Source organism: Lycorma delicatula, chromosome 6 (assembly GCF_047948215.1).
Source record: "Lycorma delicatula isolate Av1 chromosome 6, ASM4794821v1, whole genome shotgun sequence".
Classification (NCBI taxonomy): domain Eukaryota; kingdom Metazoa; phylum Arthropoda; class Insecta; order Hemiptera; family Fulgoridae; genus Lycorma; species Lycorma delicatula.
In genome coordinates, this window is record NC_134460.1 from 40,318,432 (window position 1) to 40,330,620 (window position 12,189).

At 29.3% G+C, this 12,189-nt stretch overlaps 1 protein-coding gene across 5 annotated transcripts in view; it reads right to left on the reverse strand.

Moving 5' to 3' along the window:
• Positions 1 to 12,189, reverse strand: part of axo (axotactin) — a 235,087-nt gene that overhangs the window by 107,893 nt on the left and 115,005 nt on the right. For all 5 annotated transcript variants that reach the window (XR_012756891.1, XM_075369761.1, XM_075369760.1 and 2 more), the window contains 4 exons: positions 9,084 to 9,199; positions 8,871 to 8,977; positions 7,058 to 7,370; positions 4,878 to 5,182 (listed from right to left, as the gene is read on the reverse strand). Coding sequence is in view for 4 of the 5 variants with exons in the window: in XM_075369761.1 (XP_075225876.1) it covers positions 4,878 to 5,182; positions 7,058 to 7,370; positions 8,871 to 8,977; positions 9,084 to 9,199 (841 nt within the window). In the remaining variant the exon portion in view is untranslated. The remainder of the gene's footprint in view (positions 1 to 4,877; positions 5,183 to 7,057; positions 7,371 to 8,870; positions 8,978 to 9,083; positions 9,200 to 12,189) is intronic.

Below are 12,189 nucleotides of genomic sequence, written 5' to 3' on the forward strand. Positions count from 1 at the left end.
GGAGGATTCTGCAAATCAATTTGAATATTCAACCCTTCAAAATAATAATGTAGTCTGCGGTTGGCATAGTCCAGCAGACTATGCCAACTTCCAGTATCTGTGTGAGCAAATGCTTGCACAGATCACTCCTGAAACAGCTTTCCTCAGTTGTGACGAGGTACATTTTCACCTCAATGGGGTTATGAATAAGCAGAATTTCTACTACTGGGCTGAAAATAACCCAAGAGTTACCCACAGAAAATTGCTAGTTTCCTCATAATGATGTAGTGTGGTGTATCATAATTTGGCATGGTAGGCCTGTACTTCTTTGAGAAGAAAGGCATGGCCGTGAATTCCAAATGTTGTCTCAATGTTGTGAAATTTTCTGCAGCGAAGAATGGAAGAAATTGTTGAAGAAGAAGGATTGGGGGACTTAAAGTTCCAAGAGGAGCAGCTACAGCTTACACAGCCTAAATTTCATTCAATATTTTGAGAGAAAAGTTTCCCACATGTTTGGTCTCTTATGTGACGTCTGGTCTACTGGTGATGTGGGGTGACATGTGCGGGCACCTGATTTGAGGATTTGCGATTCTTTCTTGGGAAAAGATGTTTAAACATCGCCTTCCCACCCTAACACAGCTAAGAGAGTGGATTATTAAAGAAGTTAACACCATACCCTGTGATATGTGTGAATGAGCTGTACAAAGCTTCAGAGATCATCTCCAACTAGTTGCTGCTAACGGCTGCCCTCTTGAGGATATTATTTTCAAAACTTAATGAGTATTAAATTGTATGTACTGTTAAGAAAAAATCTTTTTTCTATATACCCTCATAACTTTTTTATAACTTCTCAAAACTACTTAATCGGTCTGTCTTATATTTGCAACAAAAAGGAAATTAAAGTTATTAAAACAAATGTAACATACAAGACTTAAACCAGGAAAAGTAAATATTTTGCACTAAAAAGAAAAATAAGTTTCTCATGGTTATAGAACTACATTATAAGATACTTTTTAATCCATTTTTTAATAACCTAAAAGAGAATATATTGTGTTATCAAAGTTTCAACCTTATAATACAAGAAATTCTGGAAGTTAGGTTTAAAAATAAAATTTTATCTTTGTTCCTGAGTCATTTTAAAAAGAATATCTCAATTATTGTTATTATATTAACCTATATTGTCACAAATCTTTCCACTGTACAGTAGGTCTTGTTGCAGAAATTTTTTTCATGAATAATGTTAACTGTGAATACTTCAGTTTTTCAATGGTTAAAATATTCCTATGTTCATAACCTAACTACTATAAATCATTTTATTTTTTTTTTTGATTATGCTTCTTGAATAAATTAAGATGAATATTTATGAAGAATATTTTTATAAACAGGCATTTTAAATGAAATTCACAAAATGAAAAAATCTCTTAATCTATATACATTATTAAATACATGCGCGCGTGCGCACCCACCCACACACACAATTTAATTAACTGTACACATTATTGCATTTTTCACAGTACTATAAACAGGAGAAAAATGAAAATCTGAATAGCAAATATTAATCCTCTCATTCCAGATCAGCCATAACAGTAAGATCAACCTTAGCAATTAGCATTATACTGCCACTTTTGATAAAAATCAGATCAGGCACAACCATTTTTAAAATTTACATAATTCTTCTATATAATATCATTCTGTTTATTAAATAATTTGTTCCCACATTACACATTCAGAGGTTTGTTGTTTCTTTTTTTTTTAACTAAGTTTATATTTATACTGAAGTTGACAAACTCCATTGTAGCCAATATCACACTTAAATGTACAGAGTGATTCAAAGAAACGGGAAATTTTGAAAGTTGTGTTGGTAGCCGTGGGCGATTGGTACCACTTGATAAGTGGCGCCAGCCTCTCTAACCTAACCTGCCATTTAGTTGTCATGGACTTGCAATTCCTTCTATACAAGTTGCAGATCGTCCAGGAACTGAAACCAAACAATGCAGTTGTGCGAGCACAATTCTGTAATGTAATGCTTCAGAAGATAAATGATAACGAAGAGTTTGTTCACGAACTGTGGATGTCAGACGAAGCGCATTTCCACCTCAGTGGATTTGTTAACAAGCAAAATTTCAGATACCGGGCACAAGAAAATCCTACGCAGCTACACCAGCGACCGTTGCACAGCCAGAAAGTGACCGTGTGGTGTGCTATGTCATCTTATGGTGTTATAGGCCTTATTTTTTTGAGGATGACAACGGTCTTGCGATTACAGTGACGTCGGCTCGTTACGTAGCCATGCTTGAAACCTTTGTTGTGGAACAACAAAAGAGATTTCCAGAAATTCTTAACACAGCCTGGTTTCAACAAGATGGAGCAACGTCACGTACTGTACGAATATCGATGGCAGCTGTACGCCGATTGTTTGGACAACGTGTCATTTCACGAAATGGTGACATTAGATGGCCTCCCAGATCGCCTGATCTCTCAGCTTGCGATTACTTTTTCTGGGGTCACCTTAAAAGCAAAGTGTTCCACAGTAGACCTGCTACAACAGAAGAACTGAAGGCAAAGATCCGAGAAGCAATTGCGGAAATTCCAGTTGAGATGTTAGTCAAACCATGAACAATTTAACGAAGAGACTTCGTAAGTGTTTACGTAGAAGAGGATGTCATCTGCAAGATGTCATCTTTAAAAAAATAAACTAAAATGTATGTATCCTAAAATGGCAACATTTGTACAATTACATGAAATAAAATTCATTTTCTAAAAAAATTTTTTCATTAACGTTATTTAATTTTTTAAATTTCCCATTTCTTTGAATCACCCTGTAGTTAATTGAGTAAATAATTAAAATTGCTCAAAAATCTTTAAAATAAACTTCATCCTATGATAAAATATTTACAAGTTGAAGTAGTAAACTTCAATTTAGTACTGCTTCAGAGGATAAGATGAAAACAAGTAGTGGTAACAAGTGGTAAACTTAGATGAAGTCAACTTTACACCCCAAATTTAAAAAAAATAATATTCATTTTTTTAAAAGAAAATTCAATAGTAAAAGTATTGGTAAACAAAATATTCACTGAATTAAATTAACATTCTGTATTATTAATATGCACTATATTACTGAATTGTAAAATCCAAGAAGTGCTTAGTTTTAGAGAAATTAAATTTTAAAGTTATTAGTGAAAAAACGAATGCACTTTAGATTCACAGTTTTAGGATACTACCCATGTCAAGTCTGGCATACAAACAGATATAACTAATTTTTTCAGGGAGCAGATTTTGTTCTTTTGCACTAAAAAGAAAAATAAGTTTCTCATGGTTATAGAACTACATTATAAGATACTTTTTAATCTATTTTTTAATAACCTAAAAGAGAATATATTGTGCTATCAAAGTTTAAAATTTGTAATACAAGAAATTCAGGAGTTAGGTTTAAAAATAAAAAGTTATCTTTGTTCCTGAGTCATTTAAAAAGAATATCTCAATTATTGTTATTATATTAACCTATATTGTCACGAATTTTTCCACTGTACAGTAGGTCTTGTTGCAGAAATTTTTTTCATGAATAATGTTAACTGTGAATACTTCAGTTTTTCAATGATTAAAATATTCATATGTACATAACCAAACTACTACAGATCATTTTATTTTTTTTGATTATGCTTCTTGAATAAATTAAGATGAATATTTTTATAAACAGGCATTTTAAATGAAATTCACAAAATGAAAAAAATCTTTTAATCTATTTACATTATTTAATGCGCGCACGCGCGTCCGCCCGCCCAAACCCACACACACACACACACACACACACACACACACACACACACACACACACACCCACACACACACACACACACACACACACACACAAACACACACACACACACACACACACACACACACACACACACACACACACACACACACACACAATTAACTGAATATTATAAATAAATAACACTATCTGTAATAATAGTAAGGCTGATTAAGGATTCCACATGATATAATAACCAGAAAATTCTAATAACCAGTGACATGCTGAATCCAAGAGTTTATTGTATTTGTATTTCAAACTGCTGTAATTCTTGAACCCTGGACATTAAAGGACTAAAAATTTGATGACATTCAAAAAATATGTTAGAATATCTCCCAGCTCAAAAGGAGACTGTTAATGTTAAAAATTGGTAATGCTAAACTGTTTCAAAGACGTAAACTGAAGAAAGATATTTTTTTTCTAGTAACAGTTGCAGATTTTCCCATTTCATTTTTATAAGGTGATTTGATGTGAATAAATTTAGAAAACAGCCAATCAATTTTTAATACTACATCAATTTTTATATGTTTACGCAGATGAACTAATTCTAAAGCCAGATTTCATCTTTAGCAGTCAAGTATTAAGGCATGTGTTAATCAGTGGTGTGTAAATCCAAGCGAGAAAAAGCAGTACAAATTTTTTTAGAAAAGTCATTTACAACCAGAACAATACAGAATTAACTGTTCTATGGTGGATTTAGATTATTCATAAATGATTAAATTCTTAATAAAATATTTTTAGTAAATGATTTACATCAAAATGCCAAAGCATTTTACATTGAGAAAGCCTGATAATTTAAATAAATAGCACAAATGATATATTAAGCGGCATACCATGATCAGAAAATATTTAATTGTATTGTGTGAATTTCAGGAGGTTTCTTGCCTCATTTTGTAACTAAATAAGCTATAAAAATAAAAGCTGATTGTAACTAAATATACTGTTTGTTTATAGTAATTCATTCTTTTTTCATGATATATGTCGAAGAATACTTATTCTAAATAACACATAGTATTTACCTGAAAATTGATTTAACATGAAAAAAAAAAAATTAAAAAAAGGGAATAATAAAAATGTAACATACCTCCCAGTATCCAATTCCTGTTAGAAAAGTTACTTCAGAAGTAGCCAGAACTGCTAAGTTACGACTACTTTTAAAATCAAAAGAAAGTGTCAGAAAATCAGGGTTATTAATATTCCACGAGAAATGAGCTGTAGGAAATGGGAATGTAAATGGAATTACATCAACATCTTGTTCATCAAATGTTGGATCTAATACTCCAATATAATGTACCTTTGGATTACTCTTTTTTAGCTCATAAAGTATTGAAACATCATTGTAGAACACATACTTCAAAGAACCAACAAAATTATTGTGTGAAAGTAACCCTGTAAAACAAAAAACAGATTCAATATCAACAACAAAAGTTTAATTTCCCAATAATTAAAAAAAAAAAAAAAATTATATCAGATCAATAATTTAGCCTTGAAAGGGAATGCAAGGCAATCATCTTAGATGCAGGGAAGTAACCTGATCAGAAAGTCTGAAAAAAGTGCATAATGTTAAAGTCTGTATTTGTAAAACTCTCCACTGAAAATTATAGGATCACATGTGTTTAAAAATATTAAACTTTTCTCCATTGATACAAAACTCAAAGAAGTGTTTGGATATATATATATATATATATATATATATATATAATATATATATGTTTTTTTTTTGTTTTATTGACTCTACAGATATTAAATAAAATAATTACTACCTTAATATTGACTCATCTTACTGCTTTTTACTTTTTTTACTTATCTTATGTTCACATTTACAGTGATCGCCAAGGTGTCAGATGAATGATATGCTCACTAAATATCATTACGTTCAAAAGATAGGAAAGTACACATGTCTTTTTCTAATTACTTAACAAAACATTCTTAATCTTAACTATTTATCACAATGATTAATTATTTTAGGATTTTTGTTTAACAAAGGTACAAAACACAGTAGTAACATGATCAACACACAACATCAGTATATGATCAGTTGTAAAGATCAGCTGTGGTAAACTTTCAGGTTGAGTTATATGATCAGTTATCAACACGATAGTAACATAATCTCATGAAGTCATCAGAACAAAAACCACATGGTGTAATTGTTCTTTGAAACTAACTCTGTTATTATTGCTGAATGGAAATTTCACCGTGGCTAACAGTAGTAGTAGCAGCAGCATGCTTTCAAATAAGACTGCTGATCAGGAGTAAAAACTTTAAAAAAATAAGCAGTTTTTTAAAATGAAGAGAGGGAGGAAATCCATATCAGAAAACAACATGTATAAAAAAATTCAAGTTAAATATGTTTGAAAATGGACAAATTTTTTTAAGCAATACGATACTCCATCTCAATGTAGTAATTGTGTCTGTACCACTGTGAAACAGTTGATTTCAAATAGATGGATTACTTGTGGTCAGCACAAGATATTACATCCTTTTATTTTTACTTTGTCAGCAGATGTATAACCATGCCAAAAACAGAGTATCAAGTTTTTGGCAAATCTTTATTCTTTAGGCTCCAACTAGTTCATCTAGACCAAAAAAAAGATGCATATGTATGTTGCACTGCTTTTGGCCTTATATCTCAGGATTGGCCAAACCAATTTGGTATACATGAATATTTTCAGAAAAAAATTTCTTAAAATTTATTCCTATCTCTAAAAAACATATATTCTGTTTTTTGGCAATAACTCTTAATTTTCATTATTAAAATTTTTTTTTGTATTTTCTTCATCTTAAAGGGCTATTAAAATAAAATAGCCTTGCCCCTGTATTATATTATGGATCCAAAATGAAAAGCAACTTTTTTTGTTACTTTCATAAAAGTTATACTTAATTTTTTCAATATTTTTAAATAATTCTTTTTTAAATTAATCTTTTTTTGTTAGAGATAATTTTATAAATTTTTCCTAAATTTTCCATTTAGAGTAAAGAAACCCCTAAAATCAAAATTTGGAAATTTTGATGCTTTAATTTTATTTTGGTAATCATGAATTGACCAGAGTAGCTGGAAAAGTCGTACAATAAAAGAATATATCGTTATATAAAAAAAAGTGGTAAAAGTCTTTGCCACTTTTTTATTTAAGAATATTTGAAGAACACTGTTTATTCTCAGAAGATTGGCAATCTTCAATTATCTCACTGCATGTGAAGGTAATAATAATATGTATAGATAAGAACTGATAAAACATAGGAATGACATAGGAAAAAAATACTAACCTTTCTTCTTAGATAATTCAGGTCCTCCACCAATATAAATTTCAGGATCGATATATAAATGATGCTGAGAACCAATAACATCTAAAAGTTTTGCATCATCATCAAGAGAAAGAAAAAGTTCATCATACTTGTGTAAAATAGTTAAATTATGCCAATCATTACTGGTAACATTTTCACCAAGTTTTGAAACAATTTTTCCTCCACCTAAATCCACATCAACTACAACAGATCCGTTCACTAATGACACAGCTATATGATGATGATTAGGAGATTCACCACTAGCATAGAATAATACCGAATCATTAAACATAGTCTGAAATGAAACAATATGTACAATATAATTAATTTTAATCAAAATATAATTACCCTGGATTATTAAGTAAAATAGATTTAATGTTTAAAAGCATACAACCTATTCAATAAGAATATCATATCGTGTAATTTGGATAGATGACGGTAAACTATCCAATTTCATTAGAAATGACAAACTAGTCATTATTTTGTAAGATATTCTGGAAACCTCTTTGTCTTTCAGTGTGTATGTGTAATTCTACAGTATGTTATAATTTGATATAGGATTTTAAAATTTAACCTGATATGAATGAAAGTGAGCTTAGTTTAATGTGTTCATTACAAGTTTTAAATCTATATTAATTTTAAAAACCATGGTTGACTTTTTCACTTCAAAACATCTTATTTACTTTTTTATTTTATAAGGTCTGGTTAATTTTTCAATAGAAACATTTTATGATTTTTATGTTATGTTATGGAAAACAGAGATTTTTTTATTATCGTCATCATCCAGAAGTTCTGGGTTTGAATCACAGTGAAGCATGGCATTTTTCACACATGACAAAATTAATTTATCATCTAGTAATTATATGAGACCACAAGCCTGTTGTTATTACGTATATACATAAGTTAAAAATTATTATTATTGAGACTTAGACTTTCAGGATTATTTGACGATAAAATACTTACAGTACCTATTTTTTGAAGGGTTGGCAGGGTTAATGTAAGGTCTGGCGTTTACCTCATCCAGTGCAATCACCTTTCTGAGTTATAATTTTTTTAGGTAATAGAGATTTATCTCATATAGTTCCTTACTTACAAATATTCAGTGAAGTGATAATTAAAAAATAGTATGTATCAAATTACATGATTTATTGAAAATTAGTATTTTATTACGCAATGAATTATGTTATTACGTTTTATGAATTAAAATCCACTAATCAAAGCAATATGGATTTTTATGTTACACAATTACAATAATTCAAATTCACTTTTATTACATCTTAATTTTAATTTTTTAAATTTCTCTAAAATTAAAATGTACAAAATATTCAATTTCTAAACTTATATACTTACATATTCTTATTTCTAAACTTATTGTACACAATTTTTTGCTAAACAAGAAACAAAAGATCATTATATAGGCGTATAGTTACAAATACAATAACTGTATTTGCAAATAACTGTAACTGTTTATTATTTTTTTAAAAGATTTGAGAATCAGGAGAATATATATACGACAAATAAAAATACTGCATAGTAATCTTGAATATACAGTTTTATAAACTGAGCATCAATTGCACTTGACATGAATACAAATTTTCGATCAAAATAAATTTTCTCACGAAAATTGATATACATATATGAAAAAATGATCTAAAGTAGAACAACCAAAGAAATTTTAGTTTGGGGGAATCATAAATAAAAACAGTGTAGCATTAAACACATCAAGCAAAAACCTTATCTTACACTATTAGTAGACAAAAAATTAAATTATATACTAAAATAATTGTAAGATTACCTTAAAATGAAGGCTTATCCTGTTGACACTAGAATGTACCCTGTCTTTCCAATCGTATACTCTGTATGAAACATAAGATGAACCTCTCAACGTTAATATAGTGGCAGCTGTAACATACAATATGTTTCATATCTTACTAACAAACAGCTTATAGCCTATAAAGATCTAATATTATAAGCGAATAAAGTGTTAACAAGTTCATGGAATACTTACTATATATGTCACATAGCTCTCCTTCATAACGAGTACCAAAACAGTCGCATGACAATTGATTATAGTGATTAATACACATACTACCAACAAAACATAAATTCTCTCTTGTTCTACATCTAGAAAAGAAAAAGAAATATTAACTAATCAATAAATTATAAACAAGAGAAAAAAGTAACCTTCTACTGGATATTATTACTTAATAATGAAGTCTGTTCAGAAAATAACTTGACATTTTTAATTACGCGGCAATAGATATTTAGTGATGTGTGGTTGGCAGCACTGTGTTCCACAGAACCTCGTCTGTAACCACATGTTCTTGGATTGATGATATCTCATTAGTTTTTATGTTATTGTTATTTGAGTGCAATATGTTTAAGTGTTAGTAGCGATTTTTGTAATGAGTAATTTTTTGATGATTGTACTTTTGTCTCAATGTTATAGCTGTAAACCCAGCTTTCATCTACCATTATGATCCTTCGCATGAATGTTTCCTTGTCTACAACTTGATGCAACCTTGCTGAAACTCAATGCATGTCCAATTTTTTGGTCAAAATGTCACGGCATGATCCAATAGAGATGCTGACCTCTTCTGTAAGTCTCTGACAATCAGCGATTTGCACACACCAGATTGTTGATTTTCTGAACATGAGGGTCATCAGTTGACGTCAAAGGCCTTCCTAGTTGAGGATCATCCTAAATCGATTGACAACCACTTTTAAATTGTGAGAACCATTGGTAACATTGCTAACGATCATCTCTGTAAGCTTGTTTCAAAAGTTGAAACGTTTCTGTGAAAGTTTTCCCCAGTTTCAAGCAAAATTTTACATTGTATCGTTACTTTCAAAAATCGCTACTAACACTTAAACAAGTTGCACTCAAATAACAATAACATGAAAACTAAACGAGACAGCAACAACTAAAGAACATGTGGTTACAGAGGAGGTTAAGTGGAACACTATGCTGTCAATTGAATGTCACTAAATATCTCCGTTGGCGTGTAATTAAAGATGTCTGGTTATTTTCTGAACTTCATACACAACATAATAAAAGTTACAAGTTCAGAATAGAGAAAAGTTACAACTTATTTTAACTAATACAATTGAATAATCAGTACTCAAGTAAAATGCTTAATTTTTTGAATCCGTAGTCTGATATTTATTTTTTTTGAAGGTTTATATAAGTTCATTTATTAATGCACTTAAGACTCAATGATTATCTTAACCACTTTAATACTGAATTTTAGATCAAAATTATAACATTAGTTTTACAGACTGTACCTTTTCATGACACTCAGGAAATAGAAGTCATTTGGATGATTTAAAAGAATGGATTACTGAAGCTGTTCTGTCTACCACAGTGGGTGTTCTCTATCATGTATGTCAAGAGATTGCCATCAAGAAAACGTTGAAGTCTGCAGAGCAGCTAGAGTACATATTAAAATTTACTGTACAAGTAATAATATTGGAGAGTTATTCTATTCATTAGTGTTTAAAACACCACCATTATTTTATGGACACAATGCATATGTATGATGCTGTTTATAACAACAAATGAATTGCGTTTCAATTCTTTAGTTATCCTTTATAATGGGAATTTTTTTATAATCATACATATGTTACATGTAATAGTAATGTACAATAATAATTTAAAAGTTTTATTAGTTTAAACTGGGTGCAATTCTTACTATTATGACTACATGTGTATATATACAAATATATACACACACATACACACACACACACACACACACACACATATATATATATATATATGTCCAGTTTATTCTGCTTTACTGATAGTTATAACCGATTTAGCACCATCTTAGAGCATTTCATATCACCTAACAGTCCATTTACAACTTTTGTACTTCGTTTTGGATCAGGGTCATTTTTAGTTACATAATCACAAAATTTTTCAATGTATGCTAATGCCATCTGTAATCCTTTAAGTGTTAATTGTGGCAGAGAAATGGAGAAAGAGGTTTAAGGTTCACCACTGTTGATTTTTTTATTTTTGGAGGGTGAAAAATGCCTACACGTTATCATAGCTCGGAAATTAAAAAAAAAAAAAAAAAAAAAAAAAAAAGAAGAAACTAGAACTAGTCTAAAAAATGAATAAAACTTACAACTAATATCACAGGTAAAATCTAAAATAAAACTAAAAGTAAATAAAATTTAACAAAGTCTGATATGGATGTAAGGGCCCATAAAGACTAAAAAATAAAAAAACTATAACACAAAATTTAAAACTAGGTTAAAAACTAAAATAACAAAAATGAAGTAAAACTTAAAGCTAATAAAAACTACACAATAAAAATTAAACTAAGTTAAAAACAAAAATTTTTAAAAATTAAATAAAACTTAAAACTAATATCATTAAATACTTACAACTAATATCACAGTCCGAGTCTAAAAATACAATAAATTTATTTAAAAGAAGCATAAAAGTAAAAATAAAATAAAAATTATATAAAATTTAACAAAGTCTGATAAGGAGTGTAAAAGGCTTCCTACTCAGATAACAGAATCAAAAACACAGAACTACAAAGATTAAAACAAAAAGAAAAACTTATTAAAAACTCTTCGAATACATAACATATATACAACAATATTAAATTTTTTGGATAAACATAGCATTATGCAAAAATAGAAACATCCAGTTTAAAACTTCATTATCATTACTCAAGACACCATCTTTATTTCTGGTTAGTTTAAATTTTGACGCAACGCTGCATAACATATGCAATGTTTCACAGCATCTTTAGATGTGAACTTTTGTAAAAGAAATTAAAATATATGATAAACAGTAAAAAGAGGTGAAATTTCAACTTCAAAAAGTAGAATGTGTTTGAAAAAATTTCAACCCGAAGATTGTAGCAATCTTACAGATTAAATATAAAATAAAAGTAATGTTAAAATTAGAAATGTGAATTTTCTAAATGATTTAAAGATCTAAACAGGAAAGGTGTTATGGGTGTTAAATATGAATGATGTGAATAAATGGAGAAGTAATATTCTATTAGAAATTGAGATTATGAATGACGATGAAGTTACTGAAACTGTATCAGAGAAAACCAGATAAATAAGAAAAAAAGGATGATAAGAGA